Here is a 14,702-nt window from a genome sequence, read left to right as displayed (position 1 = left end):
CTCTTCAACAGGTTGAAGATGGTGGCAGTGGAGAGAAGGTCAGCCAGAGTCGTGGAGGGGAAATGTTGGGTGAAATGGCAGCTTGCTGAGCACGACAGTCCAGGCACATGGGGCAGCTGCTTTACCCCAGGCTCTTGCAGGAATGGGGACAAACACCCTTGCCCAGGGTGGCAGAAATAAGAAGGCAAAGAAAATGTCCAAACGTTGATTTTCATATTTATTCCGTGATCGATATCAGAATTCACTGCAATAGTTGTACTATTTGTCATCTGTTTAGACGAAACCACAACGTAATAAAAATGATAGTTTTGGCAAGTGAGGTTTTGCATATATTAAACTGCAGACTTTTACAACAGCAACAAAAATGAGCAAATCCCTCCCCAAAAGACCGAACGATATCTCCTCGAAGTGACACAAGAGAACCCTGATGCTGAGGTATTTAGTCATGCTCTCAGCTGCCACCGAAGTCAACAGGAGTCAAACCCCAGCTCCTGCAGGTCTCCAGACCCTCCATGCCAGCTCCCCAGCATCCTGTTGGACCTCAAACCCCACCGTGGCAGTGATACCCTGGGGCCCGACCCTCTCGCACCACCCTCCACCTGGTGCTGAGTCCTCCCATCGGGGCCCGTGGCCAGGCAACCAACTGAGAGGGCAGGATCGAACCCTCTGCTGCGGTTTGGGCCAGGCGCGGTTAGTTTTTTTCACATCTTCCTTCATTTCCAGCCAAAAAAAAAAAAAAAGAAAAAGAAAAAGAAAACTCTTTAGACCACCAAAACTGATAGCACATACCAACAAAGAGATGGTGAAATGTCAGGCTTTAAACATTTATTACTCAGATGATGCATTTTATAGCATACAGTGGGTCTGGATGTTCTATAAACAAGACTGAATTGCCACAAAGAGTTATTAGCTCCCTTGCTTTAACAGTCTCTGAAATGCTGAAAATGATGAATTTTTGTCTCTAGTATGAATATCTAATCTTTATTCTCCCCCAAACGTTTTTCCTTTTTTTGTTTTTTTTTTGTTTTAAAGCGCTTAGTTTAACAAATATGATTAAATTAAAAATGTTGCTTTTTTCAAACGCAAATAAATACATTAAAAAAATGAACTGCTAGCATTAACTCTGTGTTCTGCAGGACACCACAGCTCCCTTGGCTATTGACAGTGGACTTTGAAACTTTAGTGTCATTCCTCCTGAAAAATGCTAGAAGTATCACCGGCTAATAGCTAACATCAAGAAGAGCAAAATTAGTGTAAAGCCATAAAGTACTCGGTGGGGAAATAATAAAAATCGTATTTAAGATTTTGAGAGATTTCCAAGTGAGGGATGTTACAAAAATAAGCACGAAAATAAATCATAAGTTATTCTGACAAGCTTTCCTTCTAAGCCATCAATCATGCCAAGAATAGATACTAATTAATCTCCTTTGGGAGAAAAAGGGAACCAAGCAGATTGCCTACTTCACCATTTTTTCCCTGTTTTCACTTCACCTCCATGCAAATGAGTCTTCTCCAAACAGGGGTGCAATCCCTCCTGGGGAAACGAGGGAGCCACTTTGCGGAAAGGTAAAACCTTCGGTTCAGAAATAATTGCTGTCAGAATGAGGCGAACTGGATACCGTATGGGTTCTGGCAGAGGACTAACCATCCTGAAACTGCTCTTCATCCGAGCGCTTCCATAAAGGGATAGTGATTTGCCTGCTCATGTCCAGCCCAAGATTTGGCCTGACACGTATTTGGCCTAAGGAGGATATTCTCCTCCCGGCTGATTTAGCCAGAGAGGGCAATGTCTGAAGCCCCCCAGTCAGGTACATTGAGAAGCAAAGAGCAACTCTGGCTAATAATAACTGGGAGACGTACAAAGCGTCTTTACAGCTTCAAAAATCCACTTGATGCACCTTACAGAATTACACTCTTTGGTGACCTCTTCTAAAGGATGCCAAAAAACAGACGAAAGCACTCAACAATTTCTCTAGGTGCTCTCCCCAGACATCATGAGAACAGTGCCAAATGCCCAGATCTGCTCTGCGGAGATTAGTGAGGTTCTCCTCATCCCACTGCACCAGAATCTCTCTTTTGGGAGGCGCTGCCAATGCGGAGTGCTTTCTCCCGCGGGTGATACCAACACCAGTGAGTCACCGGTGCCGTTCTCTCTTTCAGACTCAACCTTCAGATGTGGCTGCCGGATTCTGAAACCTGGAAACCAAACCCAAGGAGAAACCTCAGACCAGAGGCAATACTGGAGGAGAGTCGCTTGTTCGTAATGCTGCAGTGGTTAATGACACCATACGTACGCTGGCTTGTCACTGGTGGACTTAAAAAGATATGATTGGCAGCACAGACTTTCACGAAAAAATACATTTTTTGTCAACATTTAGATTCTTACGTATTAATGGAGCAACTGAAGTACTCTGTTACAAAGCAGTTAATGTTTGAATGAAGATGTGTTAATGCAATGGTGAAGATAAATCACAGACATTATAAAAGACAGATTTCACATCAGAATAAGTTCTTAGATGCTGCTCAAAGTTTGGGAGAAATCCCAGCATTGAGGCATTATGGCCCAGATCCGGTCAGCTTAGGTTACAAGACTGCACCTCAATGGCAACCTCTACTAAAGGAAAAAAAACTGAATAAACCCTCAAGCCTGGCATTGGGGAAGCCCTTAAGCAGAATTACTGTCACGAGGCTCACGCTTTGCCTCTGAATGTCTCCTAACGCAGTGCCGGGTGAAAATTCAGGTTTTAGAAACAAAATCTCCAGCTCTCCTCTGGGTTTTTCTTTTCTTTTTCTTTTTTTTTTCCTTCTTTCACTACATTCAAATACAGGGGGAAAACAGCAGATGGAAGCTGCAGAATCTGCAGTCCTGACTGCTCCACGGTTCAGGAAGAGCACGGGCAGCCACCGGCGGATTTACTGCCCTAGCCAGGCTCTTTGGCACACCTACCTGTCAGGCTGTGCCTGCATTACATGATTTTTCTTCTCTTAAAAAAAATCAAGACAAAATTGTTTTTAAAGTCTTATCCTAGAATCTGAAAAAGTAGCAGCAGCTCAATAGATACGGCTACCCAATTAATATTTGGGCTGGCTGTGTCTAATTTCCAGGAAAGCAGGAAAGGCCAAAAGCAAAGGATGCAATCCTGGTCCATACAATACTGATGGTTTTTGCTACTTTGATGAAGTTCAGCTTCCCAGAAATGTTTACTATCAACCATTCTTGCCTTTTGACAGCAGAACTGATGGAGCTGACCTAATGCAAGAAGTCATCTTCACCATACTAATCTCCCAGGCATGACTGGTTGATGCTATATCTTCGAAATTAGTCTTTCCAGAGATGTCCAGCAGATGAGGTTATTTTACTGCTTTCTTGATAGACATGAAAATTGAAGTTTCTGTTCCCTGCAACATTTTCGCTGGCTTTATGTGTAGATTAGAAGAGGTATCAGCAATCAGACAAAAAGTTCAAATAGTATTGAACCATAAAATACAGATTCTCTCCTCCTGCAGCATTTTCTCTGTCGAAAATTTGTCCCTCGAGTTCTGCTGTGTGCTGCATGAAAGCTTCCTCCCCATCACAGACAGACCAGTATCTTCATACACCACCCCAGAACCTACTGAACATCTAGAAAAACACAGACAAAGTCTCTGTTCTTCTCTATAAGCTGGCACAAACACAACATCTCAATTGGAAAAACGGGTTTGAGTTGCAGAATTCAGATCCTGACTGTCTGGGGCTGAGTGTCTGGCTCAGGTCTGCGTTCGGCTAAAGCCATGCTCCTCTTCCGCAGGGTGGAGAGAATTCCCTTCTTAGCAAGGGAAAGGTAAGCATACTGAATATCGGGAAGAAAACGGAGAAAAAGAATCGGAGTATACTTCTCCAATCACACACGTAGGTGTTTCAAGCACTGATCCAACTACAAACTGTCTCTGAAAACAGTTTTGTGTGTGTCTTGTAAACTCGGCAGTTCCTAAGCGGGTTCCTAGACCTGCGGTGACACTCAAGTCAGCTAGGTGTCACACGTGGATCTTCACCACACGACCTCCTTGACTAGTGGTCGCTTAGATGACAAGATGAGATGGCGGGGTTATGGTTTCTTTAGCTCGCCTTCCATTGCACAAATCAAAAAAAAAGGGGAAACTCCTGCCTCCTAGCTCTGTTAGACTTTGTCAAAATAAGCACCAGAAGTGATTTAGTAAGTAAAAGCATCAAGAAAGAAGCAAATAAGGAAATCACCAAGTCTTGACATTTCCTGGTCACTCTTCAGGAAGTGAAGTCATGGCTTGGCAAACCCCTCTTGACCAACAGAGAGCTGTCAAAACGAGCAACTTCAAAGCACGACTCAAACACAGTGCTAGAGTAGATCTTCACGTCGAGAAATAAACCCGAGTGAGTCAATAGGACTTCAAAATCTGGTGGAATTTTGTCCGAGTGCAAGCGATAGGTACTGGGCTCTCATCCCTCCTGGAACATATCGCTCACCTTGTGCTACATGTGAAATCCGGCAACCTGCTGAACATCTGCGACTCCTATCACTATTCCCAGGATTTTAAGGCATCAGCCCGCTGCAGGTCTGGAGTAGCGGGAAGGGTCTGGAGGGCAGCTTTGCTCTTCGTGGGCTAGAACAGAGACTTCATAAACCAGATGTGCAGAAGCTGCCGCTTCTCCGCCCAACCTGCATGGGCTTCAGGGCTATTGCTCGTCTCCCCAGCCTCCTCGAGCCCTTGCCCTGTCTCCTTGCTGTCAGCACTCCCTGCACATCGCTCCCATCTTAGCACATACCCATGCCGTGAGATTGGCTCCCTCCAGGACACGCTATCAGTAAGGCTACACAGACAGCTCCACCTTTGAGCCGTTCCCACGCAACGCAAGCCTAGATACACTGGATAAGAAATTCAGCTAGTTAAAAGCCAGGCTTGAAACCTGTATTTTTGGCTTTTCTTTTTGCCATACATGTCTTCTCTTTACAAGTTTCTGAAGAAGAACATCAAGTCTTCATTTTTCCCTTGCCTGTACGTTATTCAGCCCAACTATATCAGGCCTAGTTTTAAATGTATAGTTACAACTGTGACAGTAATTACAATAAAGCACACTTTCAACAGAAACAAAAAAAAAACAACAAAAAAACCCCACATTATAGTTTAGTGGATGAGGGATGCCATGACTTTAACAGCAAGAGCAAACAGCCACAGGGCTCCTGCGTTTCTTGGAGCTAACAGCTCAGAGCACACATTTTTCAATTACTCTAACAGGTTACTGGCAAGACAACTGTGGCTACGGTACTTCTACAGTGGCTTTTGGACTTCTTTAAAATTCTCCTTCCACTTTTGCATCTTCATGTAAACCATTTCTGAGCTCACGTGATAGTGTTACTTCCACGTTTCCGAGTCGATCGCAACCGTCTGTCCCAAATAAAAATAAAATAAAATAAAAACCCAGTGCAAATACAAATCCGTCCTACTCTCAGATCCGGTTTTGGAGGGGTGGAGAACAGAAGGAGCAGAGGTGGGGACAGAAAGTCAAAGACGAGAGGAGGGGAGGAGAAATAATGAAAGCCCCGCTGGACAAAAGCCGCTGATTGCCGGCGTCAGGCGCAGTGCGTGGCTCGCTTTGTCCGCCCGGGACATCTGCTGCGCGCTGACTCCCGCCGGCCGGCGAGGGCAAGCCGGCAGAAGGGCGTGCAAACAATACGAGCCCGCACTTCTCCTTGCTTTTCAGCTCCTCCATGTCCTTTCTCCGGCCAGACAATAACACGGCGGGATGCGCCGCTGCTCGAGCAATGATTTCATAAAAGAAACCCGCAGACAAAAACGCGGCAGGGAAGAGGGGTGGCACTTGGCGACACGGCTGAAAAGAAACATGCTTCTCCCTCCCCACCCCACGAATGTATTCTTAAGCATGCTGGGGGTTGTCTCCTTAGGTATGGAAATCGGAAAGGTCCTCGCTTCCCGCTCCGCTGCGATCCCGTTGCCTTGTAAGGTGCATGTCTTCTGCTCGCCTCCCGTCCGCCTGCCCTCGCCCGGCGCCTCAGGCCGTCAGTTTTTGGATGGTCTTGTTGTAGTACTGCGTGATGGTGGGCGTCAGCGGGTTCCAGGTGTTGGCGTGCAGCTCGATGACCTCCAGGAGCAGCGAGCGCGTCAGCATGGACTCCGAGGGGCACAGCATCTTGTCGCGGGCGATGGCCAGCAGCTCTGTCATCATCTCGGGCAGCTGCTCCTCCAGCAGCCGGCCGGTGCTCTGCAGCTGCCGGGAGAGACGGGACGAGAGCTGCGCGTTAGCGTGCAAGTCGCCGCACTGGCTTTGGCTGGGGTTTGCCTTGCAGGGGAGGGACAGGGACGGGTGATGGGAGCAGGACCCTCTGCCTCACTGGGACCCTGCTGGGTTATTAAAGAGGGTGGCGAGCGTCGAGCTCCAAGGGGGCATACAGCACCGCTGAAAAAGCAACGCTGGCTTCAGAAAATCGGGAGCGGAGCTACAGACAGTGTGGTGACTGCTGTCGGGTAACGACTCACTGGCTTGTGTACACCGCACTGAGCTGACTCCAGCAATAACGGGGAAATATTTACATAGGAGAGCTGTTTTCCGCCCCAAACCAGCCAATTTTTAATTCAGTTCCTCACTCGAGTTCAACCTCTGGGACTGCAACGCCAGCACCGCTGCCACCAGCTTATCCCCCCCCACACCCTGTGCCCACAACCTTAGCCCTGCTGCAGAAGGGTTAAGCACGGCATTGCAGCGTGACCCACGTGTCAAGCCTAAGCACGCGTGCAGAGAGTCGCACAGATACCCCGAGCAATGGCCTCTGTGTTACATTTCTATAACCGGTTCTCAGCAAAGCGCGCTGGAGATGCGGCGGGATGCGCGGGCACGCGCGGGGAGACAGGCAGGCGGGACTTGCTGCCCCGCCGTGCGCCCGCTCCTGCAGCCTCCGCTTTGCTCGGATCAGGCGCTATTAAAGACGCCGTCGTTTGTGCAGAACAACCTCCGCCGCGGCGTGCTCTCCTGCGCGCTGCCAAGAACCACACGTTAAGGGAGAGGTTTTTAAAAGCATTCACATAGGGCTTCTCTCGGCTCCTGTAGGAGTGAATGGTTCAGCTCCCACCGACTTCAAAGGCAGTAGCACTGGGTGCTTTTGAAAAATCCCACCTAAAATCAAGCTGTTGTCAAAACAAAGTGCAGGCTGTGATGTGGTATGCCTGCCTCATACTTGTTCCTTCATTTGCTCGCTGATTCACAGCTGTCAGTGATTCCCAGTCATCAATCTGGCTAAGCAGGGCTCTCCTGTATGCATAACTAATCCTGCCCTTTGCACAACAGGGAGATTTGCATTTCTACCTGTCTCATCCTTTCTCTCAGGGTAGCCAAGTGTTTTAAAGGAATTACTCCTCAGAGTGCCTTCGTGGAGTAGGGTAAGGCTTAGATGTCTCCCCGCAGTGGAGAGAATCAAACTGGATCAAGTGGACAGAAGTGGGTCCATCATCATATATGACTTGTGAGGTGTTAGGGACTTGAAGGCATATCTCCAGAATGTCCTAATCTTAAAAATGCAGAAGAGTCTTTTCAGCTGCCTGTTATTTTGCTGAATTTTTAGAATTCAGGCTGCAATTTTACCTCCCACTTCCACCACTCTCTTTAAGGAAAGCATCTATATCCCCATGGGTCAATCACTTCCAAAAAGCGAAGCTAATGAACCTGTGCAATTGCCTCTGTGTTATATTTCTACAATCGGTTCTCAGCCAAGTTGCTATTGAGTCTAATCCTTTTGTCTTGCACTCCTCACCCCATAAGAAGTCCTGCATGAACATGTAAGCCACCAGGCTAATTCTGGAATTAGCCTCCTGTACATAGCCTGTTAACTTTGTGATGGGATCCCAGCTACCAAATCTAAGGTGCATCCATTTAAAGCAAGGGAAGAGACAGGAGCTATGAAGTTAACATTCCTATTTAGAGAAAATGTAGCCAAAAGAGGCCACAGGATTTTTGATGGCCACAGGGGACTCAAGCACTTGGGTTTACAGCTCATCTGGATAAGGATCGGGTGACTTCTGGTGTTTGCTAGTTGCAGTGGATCTATAAGAGAAATTTCATTTTAATTGCCATGTCTTTCAAATAAATGCATGCTTCCCTACCTCCATGGAGCAGCAAAGGACAGCGTCTTCCTTCACGTCCTGAGATTGCAACAACTGCAAAAGAGAGAAGACAGAGACGATGACTGGACTTGTGTGACCTTCTCCTCCTCCCTTATGACCCTTCTTCCATCTCTTAACCCAGCCTGATTTTTGTCACTTCCACAAGAAAAGGAAAGAAAATTAGAAAGAAGGGAAGAATGAGGTTATAAAAAAAAAATGCGACAAACTGACAAAATGCAGGGTAAGGGGTGTATCACTGAGAGATCTGCTGCTGAGAGTGAGCAAGCAGAGCAGAACACAGGTAATTTAGATTAACAGCTTTTAGGGTAAATTTTATTCAGAACATTGTTTTTCTCCTGTGGTAGGCAATGAGCAAATGCACTCATTTCACATATACAGCCACTAATATGCCCTCAGATGACAATATTCCAGTAGTACAGCCTGGAGAAGCAGCCGCTTCCAAGTGAGCCCTGGGAGGTTCACTTTCAGGAACCCACATTTTCGTGTGACCCCACACTCCCGAATCTCTCATTCCTGGTGGGGACCTTCTTCTAACAGCCAGAAGACCTCCTGATGGGAAAGCGTTACTTCCAATGCACTGCAATTAATGTGGTCCCTTCTTGACTGAAAATATATTTCTTTAAGTGCAATGGTTCTAGTGAAACGATTATATCTTAGGTGCAAATTTCCTCTCGAAGCGTCACTGGGTGCTGAAAACACTGGCATGGATTTTCCCTGGTCTCTTCCCCACAATTTCATCTTCCCTGTCTGAGGCCTCAATGCAGCAAAGGAGAATCTCCGTTCATACTCTGTCATTTTATTAACCACATTTTAGCCCATCTCCCACTCATACACTGCGAGCACCAACTCCAGGCCCTGCTCTGCTCTCCATAGCCTTATCCCAGAGATGAGCTTTGCTTCATAAGCCCGTGTTTGTAAGTATGAGTAACTTTCAAGAGAAATGCAAAACTGCTGCAACTTCAGGCCACTCGTGGTGTGGGACAGTGAGGGAAGACGCCTGCATCATTCCCACGCAAGCTGTTCCACACCATGCTGAAGGGCCACTTCTGTCAAGGCTGCTCACTCAGGCTCCCATCACGTTCCAAGTTCAGTGCATGCTGTGAGGGGTCAATTGCTCTACCTGTCAATAGCAAAGTCTAGGGTATCAAGATGTCTCACCCCACAGGCCCCAAAATCATGAGTAAGAGCCCGCAAAACTGACTCAAAAATAAACATTTTTTTTCATAACCTATGTTTCTTTATATTCACCTTTGTTTCATGGGTTTGTCATGCATATGAAGATACACTTTCAAGCTTTTTGCTAAAACCACAAGACATAAAGCATAGCTGTACTGGTTGTTTTTCCAGAAGATAAAAACAGAGAATCTCACTTAATCAGAAAACACGGTGAGCTGGAACATTATGAAAAACACTGTGTCATGAGACTGCTCATAAAAATCACAGGTGCTGGCAACGCTCTTACATTAAGCACATGAAGTTACAGGCACTTCCATTCCATCAGTCTTGGAGATTAGTTTAACTTTTCCATCCTCCTGAGCTGGACCTTTATAAAGTCAGTTCTCCATAACCTAGGATAATGAGGGTTGTGAGTCTCAGTGTAATGGGAAAACTATTCCCAAGCATGAAGGTTGAGCCTGAGGGCATCTAGGTCCAGGAGAGGTTTTTAAAAGAGCCAGTATGTGTCCAGAAGCTGTATCAGCATTGTCATACCACCGCATGTAAGCTGAACAAGCTCTGCTGGATCACAGCCAATCCATACCTGTACTACAGAGCTGAACATACGCACTAAAAAAGGAGAAAATTGACTTCATCAGTATCTGAACTTCATCAGGGAAAGCTAAACTTTGGAAAGCGGGTTACACTAATTAAAATGTGGTCACATAAAAAACTGCTCAATGTAACTAAATTTGGTCTGAAGTCACACCTTTTAGAAAAATAACAGTTCTGATTCTCAGCCTTATTCTCTTTCCCACTCTCATTTTTTTCATTTTTCCTTTACCTTTCAAAGAAATGTCTGTTTGTTTACGAGCTCCCCAACTGTTGGAAAAAGCTAGGAAACAAAAGATAATTTAAGAAATTATCATTGCCCTCAAAGTTTCATCTTCGCTCTTTTCTGTTTTCAGCACACAGCAGTTTGTTAGCTTTGAAGACCATGTTTATAGCATCTGGAGGAGCATGTGGTCCATGGGTTTTGTCTCACATTAGCCAAAGGTTCAGCCAGGGTTTTGAGTACATGCAACAGTTCTCCCAAGTTTATCTTTCTGCAAGTTGTTTAGAAAATGTTAGTTAAGCCCAAGCTGCATGCTCTGAGATAAGTTCTCATAAACAATTCACAGATTCTTCACAGAAAACCATGAGATTATGTTCAACTCAACAAAAAATTTCAATCAGGGGCAAATATAAACAAGTAGTAGCCTAGAAATATACTCCTTGGATATTTAGCAGACTGGTTTGCTAGTCTGGAATGAAACAAGCCTATAAGTAAACATATTTTTCCTATTCTTAAGTAAAGAACATAATACGAAATTTAAAGTAAGAAATGTGGGATGAAGAAACATTAACAGTAAAATGACTGCAGAAACTGGTACTCTCCTCTCATTGGTCTATACCAAATATGCTCAGTTTACAAACCAGAAGAAGACTTTGCAATTGCGGAAGTAATTTGGAAGGACCAGAAACATCTGGCTCATATATTTTTTTTTCTGTCATAGTTTCCTTAGGTGACCCGGGGTCTGTGCACGTGACATGTAGGCCAGGCTGTGAACTCCCTCACTCCAGCCTCCATCTGTAGAGGAAAGGACACCCTTCCTGCCCCTTTTCAGAAAGGTGAGGATGAACATGCCAAAGGCTGTTTGAGACAAGTGACAGCCCAGGAGAACTTTCCCTGTGCTCCATGGGCACATCAAGGCACTAAGAGATACCAGTCCTGTTGGGCCACAGCTGAAACTATGCCTGCGACAGCTGGGTCAGGAGAAGAGATCGCGACCTACTCTCCAAACCCAGCCTCATCTCTGAGTGGTAGACGAGGTTCCTGCTGGCAGATCTGCTGGAATTGAGCAGAGTCTCAGTCACATGCTCACAGATGGTTGCCAGCCACTTGCATCCTTGCAAGTGAAATGATTCACATCCAGGAGGATCACAACTACATTTGCAGCACACTGGATGGGTGCTGTCATGCTTCTTCATGGTGGAGGCGCTAGGTACGTGCTGCTGCTACCCAGTCACTGGGAGGTGAAGAGAGCAAGAAGCCTGGTTTGTTCTCTTCAGCATGGTATGAGCATGCACAAAACTGGGGTAAGGCAGAGTCTCCTCTGTGCAACGTGGTTCTGTGAGGCTGTCTCTGAGCTCTGCAACAGAAACAACCCTATGGAAGGGTGGAGAAGGAGGAGGGGGGCTGGAAAAACTTTTGTTGAAGGCAGACAGAGCAAGGATGACACTGGCCCTGCAATAAAAGGGCTTCACGGGGCCCTTACCATTTCCTCAGCACACTGACAATATCTTGCATGCGTTTTTCAAATGTTTTGTCTCCATCCACCCACCCTGCTTAATTGAGCTGTAACCATGGGAACTCTGTTGAAAGCTGCTCCTGCCCATGGCTGGAAGGCCACTATAAGCAAGCAGGAAGCTGCAGCTGTGGGTGGTAGGAGTGTGCAAGCTTATGGGGCTATGCCCAATGCACCAGGGGGACAGAGTTGCTGCGATGTCACTGCCAAGGCAGCTGAGCACTGGGCTGGGTTATATGACCACTGCCCTGCACAGTGGTCCAGAACTCATAGTCTTCACATCATTGCCTCAGGGCTGATGGAGACCACTGGACCCCCAGCTCACTACGCCCATGCCCTCTTATGTTACAGATGATTAAATACTTTTTTTCCAAAAGCTTTGAGATAACAGGCTGAAAGCTCATCACAAGGACAGCTCTTCTCTCCCCTCCCCCAAAGCCCTGGTCCTCAGCTCTGTGAAGACCTCTCCCATGTTCACCGCAACCAGGGCAGCAGAGCCAGTTGGGGCTGCGTGCATGTACCTGAGTGTGGAAACATCTTGTGGCTTGTGAGAATGAGCATTTAATGTGGAAACTGCAGTGTTGAAGCATTGGTCCTTGTGTGATCAAAATCTGAACTTGAACCAATTGCATTAATCATTTGCAAGCTAATTTATATTTACTTAAAGAGAGCATGTTATACCCCTTAAATTAGCATTCCCACATCAGAACTACTATTTATTTAACTATTTATAACTGCTCCTCCCTGCTGCATTTATCCACAGAAATTCCACCACGGACATCAGCCTGTCTTTCTCAAACGGGCTCCCATATCATTCAGAGCAGCGAGCGAATGCGGATGAGGGAGCTGAAAAGGAGCACGAGGAAGACAACACCCAGGTGAGCTGAGACTCACACGCTTCTTGGTTTAACCTGTAATCATCCCCTGGAGGCTCAGGCTGTCTGAGCAAAAACTTCCCTTTGCTCTGGAGTCGGCTCCCTGTATCAAGCGTGGAATGAAAGCAGCAGTTCCTGCTGGAAAGCAGACAAAGGGCCTACTTGATTTCCTAAGAGCAGAGGCTGCATGCCAGAATCTGCCCAGCTGGTCATATAATACCCAAGCTTTGTTGCGAAAGGGTTTTCGCTTTTGTTTCTGGTGCTGGACTAACAGCTTTGCAGACGGACAGGAGACATCAGGAGCTTTCGCTTAGATCTCTGCAAGGGAGGGCTCCCTCTTCCAAATTTCCCTGTCTCTCTGACAGATGCGGCACCTGGCGGCCTCCTCTGGAAGGCTGGTGTGCCCCTGTTGGTCTCCGGGTGCTAAATGTTTTCATGGACAAACAAAAATAAATTTCAGAATCTGTTCCTGGAAATGCTCTGGGGAGTGTGGTGGCAGTGATTTGATGGGAGCTGCAACACATTTTTCCCAGAATTCATTAATCCTCTGGGCTCCAGAAGGAAACAGCCCACATCTTACTCCTAGTAACCCCAGACAAAACACCTTCCTCTGACACTTGTGAGGGCAGTCAAGAATCAAACCCTGACATGCCCCTGAGATGAGCAGATGCACTCAAAACCTTCAAGCACCTCCATCATCACTGCCAATGCTCTTCATATCCACTTGAGGCCCACGTAGCTTTCTAGAAAAAGCATTAAGCTCACAGTGCAGCTTCTGACCAGACAAATTGAAAGGGAATTACAATCCACTTCAAGGTCCACTATGACCCTGTAAAGCAGGAGGGAAGCACTGGCCCCATCTACCCTCATTAGCAGCATCTGCTCCCAGGGGAGATAACCAAGTCCCTTGGCCTGGAGTGCAGGGTTACTCATGTCTGCATGCCACGTGCAATGGGTTTACCTGACACACCACTGGGTCTCATCTCCCAGGGGCCTCTGTGGCACTCCAGTGGCCCCAAAGATCTGACCTCTGTTGTTTTCCTGGGGAGGCCAGTATGAAATGGTGTTGTGGCAAGGGACCAGGTAACATTCAAGGGGTAGGCAATGGGGAAGGATTAAACTGGGCCATTTCATCCACACTGCCCTAGTGACTGGTCTCTGGACCCCAGAACTGCTGCTGTGTTTCATCATGGAGAGAACCAGCTCATTCCCTCCAAAAGACAACAAACTGACATACATAAAGTGCAGACAGCGAGAGGAACAGGTCTGGGAGCAAACAGGAGAGCTAACCATAGCCACACTTATTTGGGTATATTATCTACTTTCTACAGATATTAACTGGGACACAGAGAAGCTAAACTGCTTACTTGGTGTTCTCAGGGATGCCAGCACTGCGAGCAGTGCTGAAGAACCTGAGCAGCAGTCCCTTTGCTTATCACTGCAGGTTTAATTGTCTTCTTTAGCTCCATTCTCATTGGAAACAGAGTGGGAGCAGTTAAACGCATACATAACCTTTTACAAGGGCAGCGATGTTATTCCTATACGGCATAGTACTAATTACTATGTGCAATATCGCTTGCAAAACGAAATAAGCAATGCTTACCACAAAGTAGCTCTTAGCATGCAGTATTTTCTGATGCTTTGGGGATGACTCCAGTGTAAGAACACAGAAAGGTTTTCCACCTCTAGAAATATTCACCCAGACAGGGTCAATTCTGTCTACTCCCTTTGGATGGGCATGAAAAGCTTGAGACTTCTTTCAGATAATCTCCACAGCAAAGGCCAACTGCCTGCAGTCCTTGTGCCTCTTCTTCTGGTTCCCTGCTGAATGCCTATGTTTTGGTCACAGGTTCTTCAAGGTGACAACCTGCATGGACTCATGGACATCCTATGGCATGAAGACCCAGTGCTGCAACTGCTCCATGGTAACGACCCACAGGCGTATGCTTAATCTAACACATAGGTCAATACGGTGCCTACTCTTATTCCCCTTGGGGAGTGCAGACCATTACAACAGAAGATCAAACATGCTGAAAATATATAATCCACTTGTAGTAAAGTACTGGTGGGATTCATTGCCACTGGTGGGAAAAGAGGCAGACAGTTTTAGATTAGGAAGAAGGAGTTATGCACTTACTTATGCTACTCTGAGCATAAACAGAAAGAAAATAGCATA

General features: G+C 46.5%; 1 protein-coding gene across 4 annotated transcripts in view; it reads right to left on the bottom strand.

The window, feature by feature from the left end:
• Positions 1 to 204: 204 nt before the first annotated feature.
• Positions 205 to 14,702, bottom strand: part of CTIF (cap binding complex dependent translation initiation factor) — a 152,630-nt gene continuing 138,132 nt past the window's right edge. For all 4 annotated transcript variants that reach the window (XM_062599917.1, XM_062599919.1, XM_062599920.1 and 1 more), the window contains 2 exons: positions 8,128 to 8,181; positions 205 to 6,241 (listed from right to left, as the gene is read on the bottom strand). In XM_062599917.1, the coding sequence (XP_062455901.1) occupies positions 6,026 to 6,241; positions 8,128 to 8,181 (270 nt within the window). In that variant the 3' untranslated portion in view covers positions 205 to 6,025. The remainder of the gene's footprint in view (positions 6,242 to 8,127; positions 8,182 to 14,702) is intronic.

Source organism: Rhea pennata, chromosome Z, assembly GCF_028389875.1.
Source record: "Rhea pennata isolate bPtePen1 chromosome Z, bPtePen1.pri, whole genome shotgun sequence".
NCBI lineage: Eukaryota > Metazoa > Chordata > Aves > Rheiformes > Rheidae > Rhea > Rhea pennata.
The sequence above is the reverse complement of the archived record's forward strand: the minus strand, read 5'-3'. Positions and strand labels throughout refer to the sequence as shown.